The sequence below is a fragment of the Rosa chinensis genome, chromosome 5 (genome assembly GCF_002994745.2).
Source record: "Rosa chinensis cultivar Old Blush chromosome 5, RchiOBHm-V2, whole genome shotgun sequence".
NCBI classification, from domain to species: domain Eukaryota; kingdom Viridiplantae; phylum Streptophyta; class Magnoliopsida; order Rosales; family Rosaceae; genus Rosa; species Rosa chinensis.
Window position 1 is genome coordinate 32,280,491 of NC_037092.1, and position 26,003 is coordinate 32,306,493.

Below are 26,003 nucleotides of genomic sequence, written 5' to 3' on the forward strand. Positions count from 1 at the left end.
CCGTAATTGATCCCTATCAATTACTCTCGGTACAAGACCCACATTTAAATAATTCACCCGCGAACTAAAATGTTCCACAATACACAACACTTTTCAAAACAATAGAAATCAACCCTTTCACAAAATATTGTTTCCCGAAAAGTCACACCCAAAACAATAAAATGAACGCACCCACAATTATTGTTTTATCACACAATCCACCTACACATATATATTTCATGTAAATATATATATATATATATATATATATATATATACACGTAGATATTCACTAAGGAATGCTACTAATACCAACTATAATTTGCAGTTAACTAAATAACTCTCAACACGATAAGGTAAACCCGTTCGGAAATGAACATTGTGAGATTACTCACCTCAGAATCCTGCTGCTTCTTCTACACAGAATCGAACTAACACTCACATCAACAACTCGTCTAAATCACCTTGAGAAGTACCTAATCACCAAAGGACTCAAATCAGTATACGAATCACCAAGTGATTAAAGTTCGAATCCCCAAATAGAATAACAACCCTAAAAGTAACGCTAATCGAGGCGAACCCACATCCACGACCACCCAAAGTCTTCGGAATGCTTTTACGATCGATGTGACAAAATCACAAGTCGATCGGATAGTCGGATCCTCACTAATCGATAACCGAAACTATCAAAATCACAAAAACCCTAACATGCGCGCTCATATGATCTCCAAAAATTACGTATTGTATATCGAAATGCTTGTATCGACGAGTAGATCAAAGTCAGGAACAGAAACTATCCCTGAGGTGGCCGGAAAACACCACCACAGTGGCGGCGCTGCCGCCGCAGACCAAAAGTGAAATTTGACAAAATTTCCAACACAAAAGTTCTTCATCTCAACTCCAATTACAACTTTCATAACTACGCCAATGTCAAATTATAAACCAATCGATCAAATTTTACCTTAGAATAAATTGGGCCGATTGAAACCCTAGAATTTCAATTCCAAAATTCAAGCTCCACGCTTTGAATCGATGCAAGCCACCTTGGGGAGAAGCTTCTATGTCCTCAGAGCTCCAAAAGCCCTCAAGAAACACCGGTTATGGTGGTCGGAATTGCCGACTCTGATCAAGGCTATTTCAGCTCCGCCGTGACTTCTTCTCGTTGATGATTCTCCTTCCGCAGCTCGAATCTTGGTGAATTTCTTCCACAGACTTGTAGAGGAGATCGAGGCTAAGAAAACCCACTTTGTTTGACGTCCTATGGTGGACAGACGGTGGAGAACGAAGCCGGCGAAGTGGAGAGGTGACTCAGGCTCGGGAGAGAGGCGAGAGAAAATATTTCCAAAAAGGGAAACTCTGATATTTTTTCCGGAAATTTTCCTATTTAACCAAAATGGAAACTTTTGCCAATGGCCATAACTTCTTCATACAAACTCTGATTGCCTCGTTCAGTATGTCCACGAACTCGTATCGACGCGCTCTACGACTTTTGTGAAGGAAGTTTTCAAAGAAATCCAGCGAATAAAAAAGTCAACCCTTGCGACCCCCCCCCCCCCTAAAATGACGTTTCCTGAATGATTATTTGTCCAAAACACTTCCACTCCTTCCACGAGCCACGAAACCGTCCAATAACCACAAATTAGATTCCGGAAAATCCTAGGAAAATAATAACGAATTTCTGGGGTACTATATATCTCATCTCCAACTAGTTTACTACGTACACTCGACTAAAAAAGATACTAACTTTGGCATTAGAGGGTTTTCTGGAGGTACCCCCCCCCCCCCCCTTTCTTCGAATCGACAACCAAACTTCAAAGTCAACAGTCAAATATGAAGTCAATGATAAAGGGAAGCTTCTCGATTGTTCCTGATCAATTCCCGCACCAGTCTTTATTTATTGGTGAGTGAAATTCCAATCGGAAATTTTCATCACCAACATGGGGTTTGTTGTCAGTGCTTCCTTATAGGTTTAATTAATGTTTTTACTCCATTTATTTTGTTGGTTTGGTTTGTTATCTACTTTCGTTCTCATTTGTATATCAGAATAGGCTTTGTCTCTTCCTTGTTTGTTCTTGATTGGGTTTTTGTTTTGGTCCTCCCCAAACCTTTGTGTATTTCTCTCTTCCTTATTACATTTAAATAGGACAGACATGGGGTGGGTTCCTAGAGTGTGACAAAACTTCCTCCAAGATTGACTTTGAAACTTATTCCATACATTAATTGCTTCCAAATAATTAACATCGCATGATCCTTATTTATTTATATAAACAAAAAAGGCACTTTTGATTTAGATTAAAACACTTGAAGCATATTCATTTAATCTCAGTCCTTCATATACACCATCTATGGGTAAGTAAGTGACTATGCAAAAGTTTATAGTTAAACATTTCAAGTGGACGTAGTCTCCCGCTAAGGCGGGAGACGAACCACTATACTCTCTCTCTCTCTCTCTCTCTCTCTCTCTCTCTCTCTCTCTCTCTCTCTCTCTCTCTCTCTCTCTCTCACGTTAACTAGAGCCTTCGGTTTCTAACGTTAACAGATATCAATAATCTTAAAATTATTCTACTGTAGTGAGATTGCATAATGTTACTGCATGACAATAGATTTGTTATGAAAAAAAAAAAGTTCCTAAGCGATCGTACATATAATACAGTCTTGAACTTTGGATTGAGATTTTACAGTAATAATATTTCTTGTAAAAAATATCTTCATTTTCAATAGGTGCTTATCATGTTAACGGATCACCATTGTAACTAACACTTAAATTACAGTTTCTTAGCATGTCAATCTAATATGAGCTCACCAAAGATCTTGAGCGATCGATCTAGTAGAGAATGATGGATCAAGAAGTCTCTAGGTCCTACTATTGGCACGTGGGACCAAACAATGCAATCAAGGTAGGACAAATAATTGAATCCTCGCTTAAAACTGTGTATGGCTAGTACGAGATATTCTTAATTGACTGATTCTAATAAACTCAAATCGATCTAAATATTTAGAATTTCATTCGTCTTCGTATCTACATTTGTGACTGAGTGCATACATAATTTTAGAAGAGTGAAATTCACACCCCCTATTTTACAATACACAAAATTAAGTTACTAAAGATGAAAATCTAAGTATAAAAAAAGAAGGAAAAAAATATAGACCGTGAGTCGTAAAATAAAGTTTTATGAAATGTTTCAGAAAGTGATTTTTGGGTCCACAGGGACCACACGGGTACAGTTAAAGGGTCGGATTGGACCATGCATGGCCCGATACAAAAAGCGTAGGGACACGCTTTAAATAGTTTCTGATTCAGAAACGAAGACATGTCAGTGACTCAGTCATCTCATGGACGCTTGCTGCCATATGCATCTCTTTAGCTGTTAAAAATGCTAACAACCTTCTCTTTAATTTGCCGCCATTCGCGTCGTTTCGGCGCAAATGGCTTGGCAATGCATCGCAAAAGAATGAAGAATCCTATCAAGATGGTCAAGACCTTTCTTTCTCAATGGAACTCTCTTCAGGCTACTGGGAAACGTCAGCCGCAATTCCCTCTTCTGCAATTTGTCCTTGCATGCAATTCTGCACAGATCACCGAGAGGTACAATTTTCACCTTTTCTTTTGGATTTATGAACTTTTACTGCATTCCTTTTACTCAAAAATGGTAAGTGCTTGCTTCTTTTACCTTTCTTAGCTGCTGTTTCTTCAGTTACAGCAATATGAAACAGGGAGAGATCTAAGATGGAGATCTGATAAGTGGAAGCTTTTTCAAGTTGTATATGTATGTTTTTCCAATATCAGTTTTTTATTGCTAATGAATATGATCAAAATTAAAGCCCACAGAATTGTTGGACAATGGTATTTAGTGATGATTTTTAATTCAATGATTATGATGGGTTATACCCTGCTTGGGTTTTCTTTCTGGATTTTGAATTTTGATGGCAGAAGTGTAGGCAGAGCAAACCTTATAATACTGAGAATACTCAGAGGGTTTCAGTTCTGTGGTAGAGTCCAACTAGTAATTATAGGGTTACTGACTGAGAAAACTATCCAAGGAATAAGAAAGATTTAATGTAAAGTAAGGCCAGAGATTTGTGAGGTTGGAATGAAAATTAATGCGTTCGAACTTCTCTCATATAAATACATATTCAAAGTCCCTTGTTCTGTTTAGTTCATAGCAAATTTTACTGAGGGATTGATTTTCTTGCAAATTGCTGTATTATGGCATTATTAGATAATGAGTCGATGAATTTACTATCTATGAGCTATTGATCTCAATCTTAGTACTAACAGGGTGTGATTGTAATGCGACATGTGCCTAATTGCAGATGTTATTGATGTTGTCCTTCTGCTACTTTATCATCATGATTCATTGCCAGTTGCCTCTTTTTATAGGTGTTCAACTGGTTCGTGCCAAAAAAAATACTAACTTGCTGTTAGCAGTTGATTGAATAAAATTGTGTCTCTCTCTGGCTTTTCCTCTGTTTCATGAAGTGTCATGTGCCAATTACACACATGCATAACATTTCTATGGAAGATTTTATCTCAGCTTTGTTTTTAATCAAACTATGGTCTGTTATAAATATAATTTGGCAGGACACACAACTTAAACCTTCGAATCTTACACTCATATCAAAGCTATTACTCGTTGTTTCCTGCATATTGTTATTGCTGTCATCATTTTTTAAAGTATGTAAGATAATAGTTAATATTTTCAAGAAAGGGAACAAGCTTATTTAGTAAGGTCATGACAAAATGTCCCTAATTTTGCTCATTCCTCAACCAGAAACTGATTAATCATTATAGCAATCTTTTTTGCTACTGACAATTGATAAAATTCAACCGTTTAGTATCCCTTTCTCGAGATTTTCACTTGCTAATCCCATTTCACCTACCATTTGTTGCAATGCAAAGGCTTATATTGCCGTGTGCCATAACTGCTGAAATTTATAGGTTTCAAGTTTCTTTCGCCTTCATTTGAGAAGAATAGTCAGTCTCCCTTTAAAGACAGGTCTGTAGGTACACCTTCACTGGTAAGTTCCCCGTTTTGTTATCCAATTTATCTCAACTACTACTCCATTCACATTTTGTTTGGATCTGTATTGAAAGAGGGAAGAAGAATCACTAAGGATTTCATCAAGATTGCAAAATTGTGTCATTTAACAAAATAAATTCCACAAAAATCGGTTAGGTTGCAAATCTTGAAGTAAAATTTCAGACCTTGAAATTGTTATTAAACAAAGGTTCTGATTTTGCAAGCTCATGATGGGGGCAAGAAATTTGTTAGGTTGTAAATCTTGCATGCTTATGCAAGAAGGGAGAACTCTTCTTGCCCCAGTGTAAGGAGGACCTTGCTTTCTTGGATTTATATTCATTCCTGGTGATTTCCTGTAGTGTTACATGTCCTGATGTCCTCGTAGAAAATATCCAGATCTCACAATTATAAGATTGTTAGTTTAAATAATTCTATCTTATCTAATCAGTTCAAAATTATTTTCTCAGCAGAATTATTGTAATGGAAAAATGATACTAATTGGATCAAGTTGGATCACATAAGTTGAATTTTTATCCAACATTTGTGTGTGCAGTTTAGAGAAAGAGATTTCACCTGCAGTTAGTTGGCTAGTGATACAAAAGCTCAATTAGATTGTACATGACAGTCAGAATTGAGTGACAATTCGAGGCTGTTGTAGATAATTCTTGTTAGGAAGAGTGTACTCTATGATTTAGATATGGACTATTTGTTAATGTTTCTGCTTGTACCTTTTCTCGTTTCCTTTTTCATTATTGCCGGTTACATATTTGATTAAATAGTCTTGTATGTCTCTGTGGGTGCAGAGGCACCTGTGTGGAAAATTAACTTCACAAGGGATAAAAAGCCTAGGTTCAAGTCTATCCCATATCCCTCAGTTACTTGGTGTCTTATCCATTTTGATTTCCAAACTATTTCTCCTAATTTCCTTCAATTATTAGTTTTAAGTTTTTAAAAATGATACACTAAGGGAAAGTTGGAAGGCTTTGCCCAAGATTGATATTAACTTTTGGTCTCGTCAGTAGTACTGTTATTTCTGTCAAAAAGAAAAAAATTTAGTGTTTCCTCATAATAAAGTTGAAGGACAATAAACTATAAAACCTTGAATGCGCTGGAGCATCTCCCTGTAGTGTTTCTCTTTTTGTCCAGATATTGCTACTGTTTAAAATAGAAGTGTAGAACAGAATAACCTAAGCTGGAATGTTTTTTTTTTTATCTATATTGTAGATGTTGTTGCTGATATTTGTTCCCTCGACATAACAATTTAAAACAAATCTTTGACATCTTCTTATTGCAGTTTTGGATTTCTCTTGAAGCAAAATAGAAGATGAAGCAGGATAAATTTTTTGTTAATCTCATCCAGAGGAAGAGTGCTGGTTGGTTCAATGTGGAATCTGCTGAAGATCTGCTTGGCAATATTCTTTCAAGGCTTCCAGTTAAGCTCCTTCTAACTATCAAGGTCGTTTCTAAACTTTGGCATAGATTGATTTGCAGTCCAAATTTCACTAGACTTCATTTAAGCAAATCAAGAGAAAAGTCCATCTATATACTTTATCCTTTTCTGGATGCTAAAAGAAGTCTGTATTTCATGGATGCTGAGGGGGTGATCACCGGAACAATCAGTCTTACTGGTTTAAAAAATATACCATCTCTATGTATGATTGCTTCCTACAATGGGTTGATATGCTTCACTAATTATCCTTGGTTTCCTCATTCATTTAAGACTCGAGCAGTAGTGACAGGCTTGGAAATCCGAATTTGCAATCCTGCAACTCGTGAAGTTTGGCTACTTCCTAATGGGAGCCAAATGAAACAGGAGCTAGGAATTGGGGTTGCCTTTGGCCCGGGAATCAGTGAGTATAGGGTACTTCGGTTTTTCTGTTCCAAATCCAAATCTGATGTAATTCACCCTGAGTGTGAGATATTTCAATCAAGCACTGGAACCTGGAGAAGCTTAGGTTTTGTTCAGCATTGTCCTATGGGTGCACATCATGTATTTGTTCATGGAAAAGTTTTTTGGTTTATTCCTTCAGAAGAAGATCATAATATCCCTGGATCCATTCTTTCAGTTGGTTTGGACGAAGATTTTAGAATTATCAGACTTCCAGTTGCGGTCACTGAACATGCCTTCTTGGTTGATCTTGAAGGTCAATTATCACTGATCGTTGTATTTGATGATGATGACACTATGGTTATATGGATTTTGAAGGATGAAAATGAGTCCATTTGGGAGGAGAAATGTCGTGATGGTATTCCCTATGAAACTGTGGAGTGTCTTGACTCTGTAGCTGCAAGAAAAACTGACATTTTTTTCATCACTGAAGAACGCTATTTCATCTTCAGTATGAAAAAAATGTCCTGGAAAGAAACTCATTTCAAAGAACTATTTGAACAACATTCTCCGGTTGTTTTTACGTACACAGAAAGCCTCCTCCCTTGTAAGTAGTATAAATCCTTTCAGTTTATATTCTTCTTTTTTCTAATTGTTGAAGTTCACTCTTATAATCTCCCCTGCTTCAAACTAGTTTGTGTCTCCAAGTGTATTGTTTTGTTTACCAATTAATTGAAACATCTTATGATGTGTATTTAATTATCTAAAACAGGTCACTGACTTGTGCATTCTACAAAAAAGAGGGCAGCTGAAGAGAAGCATGATTCTGGTTCCTTTGGTTGTGAGTTTCAAGTATGACAACATTCTGGTGGTGGGATACTTTTCATACTTGGCATCCCTCCTGTTAGTTTTCTTATTTTATTTTTCTTTCTATGATACATGTGAGATCTACCGGTGGCATTTTTGATATGCATGAGTGTTTTAATAATATCCTCTTCCTTCTTTCTTTACCATACATTATGCTTGCTTGCTTTCCCTTGTGACACTTTTCCTTTACCAAGTTTCCTAAACTCTAATCCTGTCCTCATATGATATTCAAAGTGAAAGAAGTGAGATGGAAACTCATCAAAAGTTGGCTCTTCCCCATTAATTTACTCTGTAATGTTGTTCTGGTGGTGGTTGCAGACTTGCAGAGATAGCCTCCCTAGGGAAATACCTTTTTGAAAATGTAACCAAATGGTAAATGGATAGTCTCTCTAAAATAAGCCTCAGAGTTTTCTTTTATCTGTTCAGTGATCTGATCAGCTCTAAATAGTAGATCGATATTGTTTACTCAAGATCCATCCTATTCTTGCCTTCACATCCTTTTCAAGCAAAGAAAAAAACTTCCTTCTCTTGGTTTTTTACCATTAGTTAGATTCTTATCCATTATAGTAGTGATTTTTTTTTGCTTATATGTTTGGTGTGAAGCTCTGTCACTGTTGTTACTGTTCAACCTCAGTCTCATTGACCATCTCAATAACACGATTCTTCTTGATCACCTTCAAAACCATTTTTGTTTATTTCAATGAAAAGGAAATGGAGTTCGATTTGGGACAGCAATAGGATCTTATATAATCTTCTCAGTTGACCTTTATTCTTGGTTTATGGGTTACTTTTCCTCTAGGTTTCCAAGGCTTAATGCTCTTGTAACAAGTTGAAATGTTCTTAAAAGATAAGGGAGCAAGTCAAAACTTCAAATAAAGCCCTTTTATCAGATTCAATTGATTCGTTAAGAAGATTGCTTGCTACTAGCCGGGGCTGGGGTGAGTTGGAAGAGGCCGTTGCCTCAGGTCTGGTATTTTTCTGACAAGAAATAGGCCAACTTTCTACCTAGTTATTATTTATAACTAAAATGTTAATAAAAATTTAGACGATGCATGTGTGATAGCGGTGAGATTTGTTAAAGATTGTGAGATTCACTACATGTACCGTTTTTGCCTCGAGTCTCAAAATCTCAGTTCCAGCCCATGCTAGTTGACTGTGATGATTGCCCTCACTCGAAAGCTGCTTCCAAAACTTTCAATAATACCGTTTTTCATGTGTAGCCTGATTTACTTACTTTTTAAGAATGGTTATTTCCCGTATACCCAGAAACAACATGTATTGTACCCACTTGCACCAACAAGTTTGTATTGCACTATTCTTTTAAGAAAAGACTTATAAGGGTAGTCCTATTTAGGGTAGTGCCTATTATATCATATGTTGACTTTTAGTTTTGAATTTTACTTTCTACTTAGGAAAACCTAATTTTAAGAAACAAAACAAAACTAGCCTTCAACATGCCCAAGTTTTTCACCTAACGGTTACTTTAACAGGTGAAATCACTGCTGCTTGTTGCTATCCTAATCCAAAACTAGTGCTTCCAGTAAACAAAAAATCCTAAACTTTCAAGGTTCTACAGGATACAGACAAGAAATAGAAAGACGATATAAACATAAAGCATTCTGAACTTAAAATTTTGATGAAGTGGATGAGCAATCTAGAATTATTTTAGGACTAAATTCAGTTTGTCTCCTCCAACTTAGGGGCAAACATCATGTTAGTCCCTGATTTTTTTTTTAATCAAGATCATACCTGAACATCTCAAATGCATCATTCATGTCCAATTCTTAGAAATGATTGTTGGATCTGATATTACTTTTTCTTTCTTCGTTTGTCCTTAATATGTCAATTTCCTTTACCTGCAAAATGACTTTTGGAAAATATGGAGAAGTGTTACGGAAGAAGAGAGAAGAGACGGAGGTGAGATGAAAATTTGTTTTATGTAAAAGTAAAATAACAATTGGAATTAGTCTACTCATTTCATTTCATAGTCCCTTTATATAGGGATAGAATTACAACGGAAATATCGATTACATTAATGATACTAAATGCTTATTGATCCGTAATTGCGCTGATTAATGGTAATCACTGATTCTTTGATTCCCTCTCCGTCAGTTGCTTTGATGAAGGCACACAATATGTTTTTCCTTTAACACTCCCCCTTGTGCCAAGTCAAAGACGAAATGGTGCATGAGTTGTTGCCTCACTAAAAACCTTGCCAAGTAACAATAAAAACCCTGTGGGACAAAAAATACACCTTGGTCGAAGGAAAAGAGCACAACGCACCTTCTACATTTGAGGCTGACATGCGTGTGTTAGACTCCCCCTGACGTCTACACCTCCCCCTGATACTTGCATTAATCAAGGGGGTTTCCTATGTTTTTCACATGTTTCTCAAATGTGGCCTTGGGCAATAATTTAGTGAACAAATGTGCCACATTCTCCTCAGACCTTACTTGATTCACTTGAATCTTGAGGAGGGCTTGTTATTGCTGATTGTAGGAAAACTTTGGCGATATGTGTTTTGTATTATCACCACTGATATATTCTAACTTCATCTGTTCGATGTAAGTTGCATTATCTTCATAAATGCAAGTAGGCTGTTCAGTGGTAGAACTCGAACCACTAGTCCCTCGAATATGTGTAATGATAGCTCTTAACCATATACACTCACGAACCACCTTATGTGGAGTAATGATCTCTGAGTGGTTCGAGGAGGTACCACAAGGGTTTGCATGGTTGATCTCCAAGATATCGCCGTGTTCCCAATGGTAAGTACATAACCTAGTTTGGGAACGACCTTTATGTGGGTCAGAGAGGTACCCAGCATCAGCAAAACCGACCAAAACGTCATTTGGGGTTTTAGTGTAGTGAGTGGCGTTTTCGCCATCAACATTTTATTTAAGGATTGCAGTGCCATCTGCGGTCCCTCTGGTCTCTCTGTAGGGAAAAAATAGTCCCAAGTCAATGGTTCCTTTTAGGTATCGAAAAATGTTCTTGATACCATTCCAGTAACACTGCGTTGGCGCTAAGTTAAATCTAGCTAACAAGTTCACTGAGAATGCAATGTCTGGTCGAGTAAATTGGGCTAAGTACAATAATGTGCCTATTGCACTTAGATAAGGATCGAATTTCAGCTCCCAACACCTTTTCGTTATCTTCCTTTGGACGAAATGGATCTTTCCTTGCATCCAAATTTCGACCGATCATGGGAGTGCTAGCAGGATGCGCTTTGTCCATGTTATATCTCCTGACTTTTGGACATGCGCAGATTGGTGGATTAGTATTCCACAAACTCGGTGTTGCAGTTCAAGGTCTAGACAAAATCGAGTTTTCCCAAGATCCTTCATCTCAAATTCGGATTTCAAGCAGCTCGCGGTTTCTCTTATTTCATCAAGAGTACCTATTATGTTCATATCATCGACATATACAACTACAGTTGCAAATCCGGAACTTGTTTTCTTTATGAATACGCATGGGCTTAATTCGTCGTTCTTATATCCCTTCCCAATCAAGTAATCACTTTGATGGGTATACCACATCCGCCCGGATTGTTTTAATCTGTAAAGTGAGCGTTTCAACCTAATTGCAAACGCACTCTGTGGTTTAGAGTCACTTGACTTGGGTAATGTAAGGCCATCAGGCACTTTCATATATATCTCTAAATCTAGATCCCCATAGAGATATGCAATAACCACATCCATGAGCTATGAGCTGCATTTCCAGTCCTTCGGAAACTACCAAGCTAACTAAGTAGCAGAACGTTATAACGTCCATTATGGGAGATTATGTCTCCTCGTAGTCAATTCTAGGGCGTTGTGAGAAACCTTGCGCCACAAGGCGAACCTTGTACCTCAGGACTTCATTCTTCTCATTACGCTTTCTGACAAAGACCCATTTATGTCCTACAGGCTTTATACTTGGTAGGGTTAGCACTACCAAACCAAATACCTATCTCTTTGTCAGAGAATCTAATTCTGCCTAGATTGCTTCTTTCCATTTAGGCCAATCTGCTCTTTGTTGACATTTTGCAACAGAGCGTGGTTCGATATCATCGTGCTCTATGATTCCTTGAGCAATAGTATATATCATCAATGTGTATGGAAGATCTTTCTATCAACTCATACACACTCTCATAATCCTTTGAGATTTCTTTGTTCTCTGGAATCATTTCAAACATCGGAGCGTCCTCCAGTATTGATTCATGGACATAACTGTAATCAGAGACAATCTCATGAGAGGGATTCTCTACATTGATGATTAATAGATCGGTTTATGCCTTACTCACCCTCTTCTTCCTTGGGTGAGTGTCAATCGAACCAAGTGGCCTCCTCCTCTTCCTTTGGGGAGCCACGACCTCAACCACACCTCCACTAAGTGTGGTTGCAGTGCCTCTATCTGCGACACCGTGCCCCTTGTTGGGGACTTCTAACCTTACAGGCACATTTGCAGCTGGTATATGTGATCTCATCACTTTTGCGATATCAGTAAACATATCAGGCACCGAATCTACTATGTTCTGAAGATCGATTATTCTTTTCACTTCACTTTCACTTTGTGAAGTGCGGGGATCAAAATGAGACAGAGTGGGGACAAACCACCACAATTCCTGTCGTTTCCTTGGAAAATCCTTTTTCCTATCTCCTCCTAACGACGGGAAGACTATCTCATCAAAGTGATAATCCGTAAATCTAGCGATAAAGAGATCGCCTGTCAAGGGTTCCAAATAGCGGATAATTGTTGGGAATTCGTATCCAACATAAATACTTAATCGTCTCTAGGGACTCATTTTGGTGCGTTGTGGGGGCGCAATGGGCACATATATTGCGCAACCAAATATACGTAAGTGTGAAAATGTCAGGCTCATATCCAGTTACCAACTGGTATGTAGAAAATGGTTGGCTAGCAGTGGGTCTGAAACTAATAAGTAAAGCTGCATGCAATATTGCATAACCCCATGCAGAAATAGGCTGGTTGGTGCGCATAACCAATGCCCTAGCCACCATCTGTAGCCACAGATGGTGGCTTCTGTGAGACCATTTTGTGTATGCACATGGGGTACAGGATGCTCTACATCGATCCCAATAGACATGCAATAATCATCAAATACTTTTGATGTAAACTCTCCAGCGTTATCAAGCCTTATAGACTTGATAGGGTGATCAGGGTGGTGAGCCCTTAAACATATAATCTGTGCTAGGAGTTTTGCAGCATTTCTTGTGGACAATAAAACGACATGTGACCAGTGTGTTGAAGCATCCACCAGAACCATAAAGTACTTGAATGGTCCGCATTCTGGATGGATAGGTCCACAAATATCTTTTTGTATCCTTTGTAAGAATGGAATGTTTTGTTTTATATCTTTAGCATAGGAATGTCTCAATCCTGTTTTTGCTAAAGAGCAGGCTTTGCAAAACGAGTGATGTGCCTTTGAAATAGTCAATGAGGCATAATGGGAGGTAGTGCTTCTGGTACTTCAGAAAGCAATGACTGCATTTGAGCAGTGCTAGGACCGACACCTTGCAATGTGACGGATTTTTCTCCCACTTTATTTTTCACTTGAAATAAGGGATGTCCATATGAGTTCTTTAAAATACGGATCATCATGTCAAAGCCTGTATGAGTCAGTGTCCCACATTTCATTATTGGTGACAGCATATGATTCAATTATCCAAATCGTAGTGAGGTACAGTCCACTAGGTTGACTCATAAGTTTCTCTAAAATGTGTTTCCTTCCACATTCATTAGAGTTAATATCAAGGTATTCAGTTCCATTCTCACAGTGTGTTTCTACTGGATAGCCGTTGGCACAAATATCTTTGAAAATTAACAAGGTTCGATTAGCTCTTGGTCCATACAGAGCATATCTCATTTTCTTTAGAGTATTTCTATTTAGGTAGAATGATAATCTTTTCATTCTAAATTTTTCTTTTTTTCTAGATGTATGGCTTTACATCTTTATAGTGCTATTTCGAACCATGTAAATATGTGTAGTAAATAAATTTGAATAAATTCAATGCTTCAGAATAAAATTCAAAATTTATTAATATGCCAACGATAATCAAATCAAGGTCTTGTTCAAAAATCTAATTCATCAAACCATTCTTTAAGACCAAGCAATAGTCTAATTAGAAATGAGGCATTATGCCTTCACATATGTCTTTGGAAAATAAATAAAGCAGATTAGTCAAACTCTGAAGCATCCATTGACGGAGCAAGTTCCTTATTGCCATTGAAGTATGCAATAGTGAGGTTGACATCTGGGTCATGTCCTTCTTCCATATAGTGAGCCTCTTGTTCTTTAGACTCCCTATACCTCTTGTAAGTGGCCGCAACTATGTTGCTTGCTTGGCAGTTCTTGTACAAATGCCCAATGACTCCACACCTATAGCATGGTTCATTGCCAACTCTATCCTGTTTGACTGAAGGGTTCTTGGGTGCCCTTTGCACCTTGTTTCCATGAGCATTAGGGCCAACACCACCATGTATGCTCTATACATTGGGAGGGCCTCCACGGCCCATACCACGACCCCGACGTCCCTTGCCACATGGTGCATTGTTACCACGTGGGTAGGGATCAGTACGTCCAACCGCCTTTGCATTGGGGTTCTTTCCACCTTTCACTTTGCCATAATTAGCCTCGGAAATTTTCTTTGTCCCAACCGGCCTGGCATTATTGTTTAAAAGAACCTCATTATGACTCTCAACCACTTGCAGTAGGTTGATCAGTTTATTGAATGTTGTGATTCTTTTATTGTCATACTCTAACCTATACTGGTTCGCTAGTATAATTGCTGAAGTAGGAAAAGTAGAAAGAGTCTTCTGAATCATATCATCTTCTGTGAGTTCCTTTCCACAGAAATTTAGACGTGCCTTGAGGCGCAACATATCCTTGTTGAAGTCATTTACCTTTTTATAATCAAGCAAGCGGATTTCATTCCACTGAACGGTTAGTTCTGGGAGTAAGGTGTCATGAATGTTCCCAAAACGTCCTTTAAGGGCATCCCACAGTTCTTTGGGTGTCTTTAACTGAAGGTACTCCCGGCGTAGGCTAGGATCAATATGTCGCCTCAGAAACATTAAGGCATTTGCTTTCACCTTATTAGATAGTTCATCATCTTTGGAGTCGGTAATGGTGGCAGTGTAGTCTTTTGCCATAAATGCAGTTTCTACATCGGAAACCTAACGGTGGTACTCAAGTCCTTCTGAGTCCAAGATGTCAAATTCAGGTCGAGTTGGATCAGTCATTTACATAAACAAGAGAGAAGATATAAATTACGCAGTCATAAAGACATCCACGTGAATTATTTTCCAAACATATGAATTAGATTTCAAGACCAAGATTCGTAATGGTCACATTTTGTTTTCGATGCTATGTGAAAATACTTTATCACAGTAAGTGTGTATGGATAATGCGCATGAATTTTCATTATCATGGCAAAACGGAATTGATATGTTGCATTAAAAAAAATCATAGCACATTTAAATATAGCATATAAAAATAAACTACATGGCACGCTCAAATTTCACAAATATACAACAAATTATATACTACACATAATAATAGCAAGAATATATCATACATAAAATAAAATGAAAACAATAGCATAATATGAAGGCATGCTTAGGAATAATTATATAAGCGTAAATAAAATTCACAAAACATGCTTCAAAATTGCATAATACATATATAACAAAAATATATATGGCATGTTCAAAATAATGTATAAACCATAGCATAATTAAAACATGCTTAAACATAATCATGTAAAATACAAATAACAAGGCATGCTTAAAATGATCAAAATTACCTAACTAAACATGCTCAAAAAGGTCTAATTATAAAAATATATCAGAGTATGAAAATAAATAAATAAAAGAGAACATACTTATTGTCGAGAAAATAAAACAATCCTAGTACACGCGCGTGTTGATGCAGGCGTGCGTAGCGATGTTTTTGGACTTGAGAAAAACTGGGCCGCTTCCTCTTTCTTTTCAGCAGTGGGCCTTGTTCTTGTTTTTTTTTCTTTGTTCTGGGCCTTTTTTTTTTTCGTTGCTTCTCTTTTTTTTCTTGGACCTCAGGCCTGTTTCTTTTCCTTCGGGTCGGGTCCCAGTTTTTTCTGTTCTTTTTTTTCTCTTTCTCTTTCTCTCTCTCTCTCTTCTCCGCATCTTCTTCTTCTTTTGGTTCTTTGTTCTTCTTCTGGGCCAGAGGATGGAGGTTGGGCGTGTGTGTGGATCGGTGCGATCGGTGCTGCAGATGACGCTCTGGTGAAGGGGAGCAGGTGAGGCTCTGGTGCAAGGCGGAGGAGGTGCTGCAGGCGGTTGGGATCAGTGCTACAGGGACTGGTGCTGCAGATGCAGGGCTCGGTCTGACCGGCCGTGGAACTTTGCTGCAGGTGAAGGGGAGAGGCCGGTGCAGGCAGGGAGGTCGCACAGGCTGTGCAGGCTAGGCTAGAGACAGCACAGCAACAGGTGGACGAGCGCGGGGATGGGTTGCAGTGTGTTCGCTAGAGGAAGATGGGTGCAGAGAGCAAATTGCTTTGGGCTGGGTGCGAAGAGCAAATTGTTCTTGGCTGGGATCGAGACAGGAAGTTTTTTTTTTTTCGACGGCAGGAAGAAGGAAACTAGAAAACAAAGTTTTTTTTTTCTCTTGGCTATTTGCTCTGAGCGTGCTGATAACGTGTAAAAGTAAAATAACAATTGGAATTGGTCTACTCATTTCATTTCATAGTCCCTTTATATATGGATAGAATTACAACGAAAATATCGATTACATTAATGATACTAAATGCTTATTGATCCGTAATTGTGCTGATTGATGGTAATCACTGATTCCTTGATTCCCTCTCAATCAGTTGCTTTGACGAAGGCACACAATATGTTTTTCCTTTAACATTTTAGTTTTTTTTTATTTTTTAAAAAAGGTTATTTTGAAAATTTTGCCCTTCTTGTAGGTTGAAAATATGAAAGTGGGTCATGCTGTCGGTGCCATGTCATTATGTGATGTCACAATTGAAGCCATTTTAATTAACAGAGTTATGAAATGAAGCAATTATATATCTCCAAATTCTCTAATTCTGACTACAGATCAGTTTCTCAAATGAACTCAATTCACCATTCCTCTATCTATTTCTTCAGATACAAAACACAAATAACCAAATAAGCAAAATCTCAATTCAAAAATGCATGAAAAGAGATATTTCCCCATCAGCCTAGAACTGCACCTCAATGGGGTAGTTTTACTTCCTGAGCTACATCAGAAACCAAATTCAAAAGAAGCTAGACCCAACAAGAGACAAAAATAGGGTAATTTCCAATTCAAAATTCAACTTCAAATCAACATAAACCCCAGAATCATCAATTACATTTCTGGGTGTTCTCAAAAGGCAAAGTAGAAGCTACTGAGCAGAAATTGAATAAAGGAAAAGGTAAAAGACCAGTAGTTAGGGCCTTGATCAAGCCAATTCTGCAGCCCCTGAAATCTCTAAAAATCTCTTTAACGGTTTGAGGATTGTAGGCTGCTCCAGCATCAACTCCCTTCATAGATACATAGCCATCCCCCTCTTCTCTCTCTCTCTCTCTCTCTCTCTGTTAGTGAGTGACTCCAAACCTCGGTCAAACCCAACCCAAATCGGTTGAATTTCATAGATATCCATAAAACCATAATTGATACTCTTCGGCAAAAATCGAAGAAGTCTGAGAATGTACTAAAGCAAGAGAATGAAAAGCAAAGAATGTTTTGTAGTGACCACATCTGAACCTCTAGACCGCTACTGAAACCTCCAAACTACAATATGCTCCAATTTGGGCCGCCAGAAAACCCTTCCTTTAAGCTCTAGAAAACTCATCTCGGATCTTGGGTCTCTTAAGCTCCGATTACAGCTTCAAGCGCTTCAGCAAATCAGACCAAATTTCTTCTTCTTCTGATTCTTCTTCTTCTTCAAAGCCCCCAAATTTCAATCTCGGATCTACTGGGTCCTCCTACATATCAACTCGCACCTCTAATTCATTCAATGGGTCCTTCTCAGATGATCAAAACTCAATCTTCTGAGCCCCCAAAGCCCAAGATTTTGAGCGAGCTGAAGTGGACGAGTCCAGAACAAAGCTGCGACCATCGTTAAAGGTGGAGTCCACGGTGGAGCCGCAGTCAAGGAGGTAGTTTTTGACGGAAGAGAAGGCAGAGAAGGTGAGGGTAGAGAGAGAGAGCGTGAGGTTTGTACAGTGAAACGCCATCAGAAATTCGAAGGTGGAAGATCCGACGAGACCCAAAATGGTGATATGTCTATTTTGCTCTTCTTAGGGGTTCAAATGATGAACAGTGGGCCATGCTTGTTAGTTTCAAGTCACCGTCTGACGTCACAATTGGATTAATTTATGAGAATTGGACACGAATGATGCATTTGGGAAGTTTAGGGATGATCTTGATTAAAAAAAAATCAGGGACTAACATGATGTTTGCCTCTAAGTTGGAGGAGGCAAACTGAATTTAGTCCATTATTTTATTTAAACATAATTACAAGCTAAAAATTCAGAGCCTCATTCTCAGGTAAACAACTAAAAAGTTGTTTAGTTATCCATAAGAATGATTACAGATAATTACTTGAGAAAAAAAGCACACTACTCCATACTAGACAGGAAGGAAAGAGCACACTACTACTATGGCTTTCTTACTTCTTGAGAGAAGACTCTTCTGCTCAATTTTCTGATGTCTTACAAACTAATTCTAAGGCTCCTTATATAGGGAGCAGAACTCAAACTGGAATTCAAAACATAAAAATATACATAACAACTCTATTATTTTCTGCTCTCGTGAGTGCTCCTGATGATTGAGGTCGATTGACGAATAGCAAATTCCTTTAAGTAAAATGTTTTTCACCTTCTTCTTTTTTGAAAAGCAAAAGCATCTTTTGGGAAAATGCCAAAGTTGCTTTCGGTGTTTTTACACCTATTGCTTCACATATTTTCATCTGTTTATGAATTGTGGCAAAGGACAAAAGAGTTGCTTTCCATCCTTGCTTTGGTTCCATTTTCCTCTACGTCTGTATCTTTATACATCTTATAGTGGTTGTCATTTTCAAGCTTCTCGATCCACTGTAGACATGCTAACGTGGAGTCTATCTCTTTTCTTTTGAGAGATAGGAAAATATCGCTGCTAATAACTTCAGAATGGTCATAAGTAGTAACAATAATTTTTTCTCCTGCTGCCAGGAATGTATTTTCTGTATCTTCTTCAATGATCTTCTTGATATATTCCTAGGACACAGCCTTCATCCAAGGGATGCTGGAATTTGGTTGGCCATTATATCCTACACACGCAGGCTAAAGATATCTTCCTTGAATAATTCTCACATAATGATATGGAGAAATATACTCAACTTCACCATTTTTCTTTTGAATCCATTCTGGTGGAGTAGATCTGAATTTCAACCTAAGAATGCAGTCATTTTTCCTGACATTCTTGACAGTGTTAACTATGATAGGTGTCAAACCCTTGAGATCTTCATTGGTTTTTGTCCAGAGATTATGGACAAAACCATTTTCAACAAGCCAAAACTTGTGTTCTTAAGGATGTCCACTCTGAACATTGACTGCATATCTTCCAACATAAGATCTAGGGACAATGAAGAGGGTTGGAGGAAGACCTGAATCAGAGTTGTGACTTCCAATGAGATTGTGAAAGTCTAACCAATCTGCTTCGTTTAATGCTAAAATAAGAACTTTAGCACTCTCAGGATCTTCAAAATACTGGATTTTTTCATTCTGGACAGCACTCTGCTGTGTATGAAGCTCTTCAAACTGTGGTTTGACATTTTCGTGAAGTTATTCAGCTAGGGCAAACAAAGATGGGAACATGAGACCACTGTTTCTTTCCTAAAAAGCATATAAAAGGTTATCTAAAATAGCTTTCTGGTGATATGCTAATTTCCTGTCAGTTCTGAACACAGGTTCTTCAAAGGTTTTCAATTCATAATTAAAAACATTTATTACTCTAGATGGAGTTGGTTTGCTTTTTGGCAAAGCAACAGCCTTAAACTGTCTTGACGAGCCTTTACTTTCTGCCGTTTGAGACGGGCTAGCTAATCCTTTCCCCTGAGATTGATCAGTTGTGGCTAGTCTTTTAGGACCTAGCAGAAATCTTTTGAGGATTTTTTCTTTAGATTCCTCAGCATGTTCAGGTTCTTTTCCTGTTCTTCTGTTCTGAGATTCTGACCTTCATCGCCTTTTCCTCGGTTGAACATTGTCATTTCTCTTGTTAAGGCGTTTGGAAGATAGTTCTTGTTTCCTACAATTAATTCAACATTATAATCATATTGGTTAAGAAATAATTGTCAGTTTGCCAATCTTCCTCTATCAGCAACTTTATCAAGTTTACAATTTTTAAAATTCTTTACTCTAGCACAATCAGTGTGTATAGTAAAGTTTCCTAGAAAAGCTGGAGAATTTAAAATTGTTTTCTTGACAGCCAAAATTTCTTTTTCTCCTGTAGGATAATTTTGTTCTGCAGGGCTGTACTTGCTACTACAAAATTTACAGATTTTTTCAATGCTAGTTCCAGGTGTTTTTGCCAGAACAACATCGGACCAGTAAATATCACTAGCAACAGTTTGGAGTATGATTTCATCATTCTCTTCTGGTTGTTGTAAAGGAGGGAGATTCTTGCAGAGGGATTTTATTTGCTTCACAATTTTTTCATCATCTTCTGTGAAGTTCCATTTTCATTTGGAACTTGTTTTAGGAGATTACATTGTTGTTGGTCCTGATATTTTGGGAATGAAATCTCTTCCATAGTTGATGACTCCTAAGAATCTCTCTAGACTCTTAGCATCAAGAATCTTGTGCGGAAATTTCCAAATTTTTTCAAGGATATGGGGTTGGAGTTTTATGACTCCATTCTTGATGTTTATCCCAAGGAAATCAACTTCATCTAGAATAAAGAAGATTTTCTTTTCTCCTAGGATGATTCTATGCTGAACTATCAGCTTTACAACCCCATGAAGGTGATTCATGTGTTCTTTTATGTTTTTGGAGAAGACAAGGATGTCATCAATGTAGAAGACACATAATTCAGCAACATGTTTGAAGATGTCATCCATCTTTCTCTGGAAGATTGAAGGAGCTTGTTTTAGGCCAAACGGAATTACTAACCATTCATAATGAAATTGTGATGTTCTAAATGTAGCGAGAGGAACACTATCTAGATGCATCTTGACTTGCCAAAATCCCGACTTTGCATCGAATTTTGAAAAGACCTTAGCTCCTTTGAGCTGATTGATCAAGACTCTTACTTCAGCTATTTGATAACCGTCTTTAGCGGTTTTTTTATTGACATTTCTGTAGTCAATCACCATTCTAGCTTTTCCTCTAACATTTTCTACTTGGTTTCTTACGTAGAAAGCTGGAGCATGATGAGGGCTAGTGGATGGTCGAATTAATCTCTTGTTCAGGAGATCTCTATATCTGTTCTGAATTCTTATTTATCTTCTTCTTTATACTGAGGAATAGCTTTGACATGGCATATAGAATTCATATCATGTAATCTTAATACACAGATCACTGGGTCTTTTTCTCAAAATTTATGAGGGTCAACATCTATATTCTGTTCGAGAATTTTCTTGATTTTATCAAGAGTAGGAATTTTCTGAGATTCAACCTTGTTTTGGAAATGCTTGAGATTATGCTCATGGATGAAACTAACTTCATCTTCGCTAGTTCCTTCTTCAGAAGAAGAAGAATCTTCGATAAGCAATTCTTTTTGTTGCTTAATTTGAAGCACATGTTCAAATTTGGGTTTATAGGGCTTATGATCACCACAATTTCGTTGCGATCTCTGATATTGAGTAGTGAAGTTTGGACCTACTACACTTTTTGCTTGAGTAACAAAACACCCATCTCCTTTTCTGAAGTCTATGGCTTCTTCATCTTGAATGAATCTTTGTTGGAGAAGAAAACATTTCCCAACAAGAAATCTGATCCTTGGCCTTCTGATTGGCAAAGGGTGTTGATGACAAATGTTCCTCCACCAATGGTGATGTGACCATCTCTAGCTATCTTAGTCATGGTCAAATGGCTTCATTGAACGCCAGTAGCAATTCTTTTATTATCTTATTTCCAAAGTTCTTCTGGAATTGCAAACCCTTTTGCCACTGTGAATTATCTATAAATGCATGTAAATGATACTTCTTGTGATTAGGGAATTTTAATCCAATCTCTATGTAGTTGCTGTATCTACTAGTAGAGACGATTTTTGATTGTTGAAGCTCATTTTCTTGAGTTTGTTCTTGTGGTATGAATGATTTACATTCTTCTGGATTGTTTTCTATTTCAACCAGTTCTATATTTTCATAGATTTTATCGATATTTTCTTCCTTTATTTTTGAGGAAGATTTAGTAACTTCTTGGAACAAAGTTTCTATCTTTTTCTCTTTTTGTTTGGAGAAATATTCTTCACATTCTTGTTCCACTAATTGGCTGATAAGGCCATTCTTGGTTTTTCTTCTTGCTTCAACTATGAAGCATTCTTTGTGATAAGTCTTTTTTGATTCTTCACTGAACATATGAAGTCCATTCTTTTCATGACATAAGCAATAGTCATAAATGAATGTACCAGGGTTAACCTGATATGAAGACATTATTGCTTCTGTCTTGCTTTCTTCCCAGTTTTTGACTTTAAGAACATTCATTTGTCTAGATTCTAAATATTCTATTTCAGAATCTGTTCAGAATCAGATGAGGATTTTCCTTCAGACCAGGCAGAGTATACTGACCTGTCATCATCTTCTTCATCAGAATAAGCTATTTCATAGCCTTTCATATTTGCTGTTTCTACTATAGGCTCATATTCTTCAAATAGAGCTTTTGTAGATCTTGTATTTTTCTAAGGACATTCATTGGCATAGTGCCATTCAGCTTTACATAACCAGCATCTGTAAGCCTTCTTGGTTGCACGATGCACTGGTTTGATTCAGTGTTTCCTGTTGCTGTGTAACTTATTGTATCATGATGGAAAGAAATTTTGCCAGTAGTGATTGTTTTTTTATATTGTGATTTGGTTGACAATAATAAGATTATTGGGAGGCAATAATAAGATTACTAAAGGACAGTAAAATGTTTATTGGGGCAATAATAAGATTATTTATTTGGATAAACCTCTGAAAGCTTTCAAAATTCAAAACATCTTCATTTTTCACTAATTATTGATCCCCAATAAACTTGTTATTTGGGAGCAATAATATGTTTATTGAGGGGCAATAATATAATTATTGGGGGGGTAATAAAATCAGACGTCGGAATCCAATCACTGGTTCTGTAGCTGGATTAGGGATTCCGGTGACCGGTTGCTGGATTTCGGTCACCGGAGTTCGCGGTTGGCCACTGATCACCGGAGTCTGGCGAGGCCTCTGATGACTTCTCTCTCTAAGTGACAAAAAGAATGAGAGGGTAAAATTGTCTCAAAAATAAATAAAAATGAATTTTAAAAAAAATTTAATTGAGTATTACTGAAATGATCTCTTAAAACATTTGGATAAGTGGGCAATCTCTTAGAGTGTTTGGATAAAGGGGTTAATTAACCCCAAATGATAATTTCCCCTTTTGGTAAAGCAAGGGAAGCTAAACTTGGCGTGCATGCCAACCGATGAGTCAAAACACGTGGCTCGCTTCCATTGGACAGCTCCATTAGGTGAGTCGGCAAATGGTGCTATATAAGAAGGCTGCTTCATCCCAAACCCTTCATCATTCAGATTTCAGAGGCAAAACAAAACCGTTCGTTGAAGCTCCTCGAATATCTCTCTCGCTCTCAAGGTTCGTAGTTCTATTCTTCCAGTTGGATCTATCAATTTATTGTGTATTTCGTTTAGATCTATCAATTTCTTGTGTAATTCGTTTAGATCTGTGTGTTTGTTTACGATTTATATAAAATTCTTTGATTCCTTCTAGCACCATAGCGAATTTGGATTGATCTGCGTTGAATCGGATAACACCGAGGTGTTGTTTTGTTATGGATCTAGAAATTACTGGATGTGAATTTGATTTTGGTTGGGCTTTGTGTTTGTAATCCGTTTACGCCAATACTGGATGAAAATTGAACGTCAGAGTTGATAAAAAAAATTGATTCTACTAGTTTCTTTGTTTATGTTAATTATTGAAATTTGTTTATGATAAGGATTGGTCACTTTTGTTTTGTTTTACATCTCGAAAGGGGTTTGTAGTTGTGTTTGGAAATTCCTTCTGCAACAAGTTTTGTTTGATTGTAAAGTGTCTTTGAATCTGTTTATTTTTATTAAGACAATCTGTATGAAGGGATTCTTTGTTAAATTGATTAAGGTGACTGATATAATTTGTTGTATGCCAACAGATGCAGATCTTTGTGAAAACCCTCACAGGCAAGACTATTACCCTCGAGGTTGAAAGCTCCGACACTATCGACAATGTCAAAGCGAAGATCCAAGACAAGGAGGGAATTCCCCCAGACCAGCAGAGGCTGATCTTTGCTGGCAAGCAGCTTGAGGACGGCCGGACGCTTGCTGACTATAACATTCAGAAGGAGTCCACTCTCCACTTGGTGCTCAGACTCCGTGGTGGCATGCAGATCTTTGTCAAGACTCTCACAGGGAAGACCATCACCTTGGAGGTCGAGAGCTCTGATACAATCGATAATGTCAAGGCAAAGATCCAGGACAAGGAGGGTATCCCCCCAGATCAGCAGAGGCTCATCTTTGCCGGCAAACAGCTAGAGGATGGTCGCACCCTTGCAGATTACAATATCCAAAAGGAGTCCACCCTTCACTTGGTGCTTCGTCTCCGTGGTGGAATGCAAATCTTTGTGAAGACCCTTACTGGGAAGACAATCACCTTGGAGGTGGAAAGCTCTGATACAATTGACAATGTCAAGGCAAAGATCCAGGACAAGGAGGGTATTCCTCCTGATCAGCAGAGGCTCATATTTGCAGGTAAACAGTTGGAGGACGGAAGAACTCTTGCAGACTATAACATTCAAAAGGAGTCGACCTTGCACTTGGTTCTCCGGCTGCGTGGTGGAATGCAAATTTTTGTGAAGACTTTGACAGGGAAAACAATTACTTTGGAAGTGGAAAGCTCGGACACAATTGATAATGTCAAGGCGAAGATTCAGGACAAAGAAGGCATTCCCCCAGACCAGCAGAGGCTCATCTTTGCAGGAAAGCAGCTTGAAGACGGTAGGACACTGGCAGACTACAACATCCAGAAGGAGTCGACTCTGCATTTGGTGCTCCGTCTACGTGGTGGGATGCAGATTTTTGTGAAGACCCTCACTGGAAAGACCATAACCTTGGAGGTGGAGAGTTCTGATACAATTGATAATGTGAAAGCAAAGATTCAGGACAAGGAGGGCATTCCTCCGGACCAGCAGAGGCTCATATTTGCTGGTAAGCAGCTTGAAGATGGGAGGACTCTAGCAGATTACAACATCCAGAAGGAGTCGACTCTTCACCTTGTCCTGCGCCTCCGTGGTGGTGTCTGAATTTCTGAATGATCGTGGTGGTGCCATCCTGTCTGAGTAGTACTGCTTTGATTCTAGTTTTATTTGGTTATGTACTTGATATTTGAACTCTTTTAAAATGGCCAATGGATGGCTCATCTTATGACTATTTTCTCTCTAGTTGATAAATAAAAGGCAAAGACATTTAGTCTATATGCTCTCTGTTTGCATTTGTTATATCCATCAAGATTGATTTGAATGATTTTCTCTATTTTGATTTTACTTGGCAAAATTTTATATTAGTGTCACGATCCTAACCGTGGATTGCTGGACGGGAACGAGAAGGATGTTGATTAGTTTCTTGACATGACCTTTGTGTGTTTAATCTATGTTGATCGAGTTTACCGGCTGCAGCTCTGCTCGATAACATTGCAGATTCCCTGCAAATTTGTCTTTGGAGGCTGCCAGTTTATTTTTGTGTGCGTTCTTGTTGCAGCTACTGATTTGTTGTAGTGTCCCTTAGTTGGGCAAATGTATGCTTAAACTATAGATATTATTAATCGCCCGAGTAGCAGTTAAAAGGGATAAAGGCAATGCCTTGTGCACTGACTCGATCTCAAATTCAGCAGAATAAGGACCTGACGTCATCCATGGTATGATGTTTGTGTGACCATACAAGTCACAAGAAATAAAATCTTAGCATCTTGATCAGACATAGAAACACCAGCTGCTGCCAATTGATCCCTTATAGATATAAAACGCAACAAGTACTTTCTATGGATAGTGTTGCCTTCAATTGCGTAATATGTACTGCAGACACAGTGACATATCTTTGCTTCAAAGTAGGCTATAC

The 26,003-nt window shown here is 37.9% G+C and overlaps 2 protein-coding genes across 8 annotated transcripts; both read left to right on the plus strand.

The window, feature by feature from the left end:
- Nucleotides 1–3,306: 3,306 nt before the first annotated feature.
- Nucleotides 3,307–7,618, plus strand: LOC112202627 (putative F-box protein At1g19160). 7 transcript variants are annotated; one of them, XM_024343624.2, is made up of 4 exons: nucleotides 3,307–3,565; nucleotides 3,660–3,746; nucleotides 6,295–7,435; nucleotides 7,601–7,618. In XM_024343624.2, the coding sequence occupies exons 3-4, from the start codon at nucleotides 6,325–6,327 to the stop codon at nucleotides 7,606–7,608; spliced, it is 1,119 nt and encodes a 372-aa protein (XP_024199392.1). In that variant the 5' UTR covers nucleotides 3,307–3,565; nucleotides 3,660–3,746; nucleotides 6,295–6,324; the 3' UTR covers nucleotides 7,609–7,618. The 7 variants fall into 7 exon arrangements, with proteins under 7 accessions (XP_024199392.1, XP_024199394.1, XP_040361290.1 ...); XM_024343626.2 differs by having other exon boundaries at nucleotides 3,675–3,746; XM_040505356.1 differs by lacking the exon at nucleotides 3,660–3,746 and adding an exon at nucleotides 4,919–4,998.
- Nucleotides 7,619–23,337: 15,719 nt separating this feature from the next.
- LOC112201976 (polyubiquitin) lies at nucleotides 23,338–25,365 on the plus strand. The gene is made up of 2 exons (XM_024342903.2): nucleotides 23,338–23,493; nucleotides 24,047–25,365. Exon 2 carries the CDS (start codon nucleotides 24,047–24,049, stop codon nucleotides 25,190–25,192), a length of 1,146 nt encoding a protein of 381 aa, XP_024198671.1. The 5' UTR covers nucleotides 23,338–23,493; the 3' UTR covers nucleotides 25,193–25,365.
- Nucleotides 25,366–26,003: the final 638 nt, after the last annotated feature.

What these genes read in the sequence shown, in the direction of transcription:
- LOC112202627 (XM_024343624.2), top strand. Translation starts at nt 6,325, where the DNA reads ATGAAGCAGGATAAATTTTTTGTTAATCTCATCCAGAGGAAGAGTGCT.
- LOC112201976 (XM_024342903.2), top strand. Translation starts at nt 24,047, where the DNA reads ATGCAGATCTTTGTGAAAACCCTCACAGGCAAGACTATTACCCTCGAG.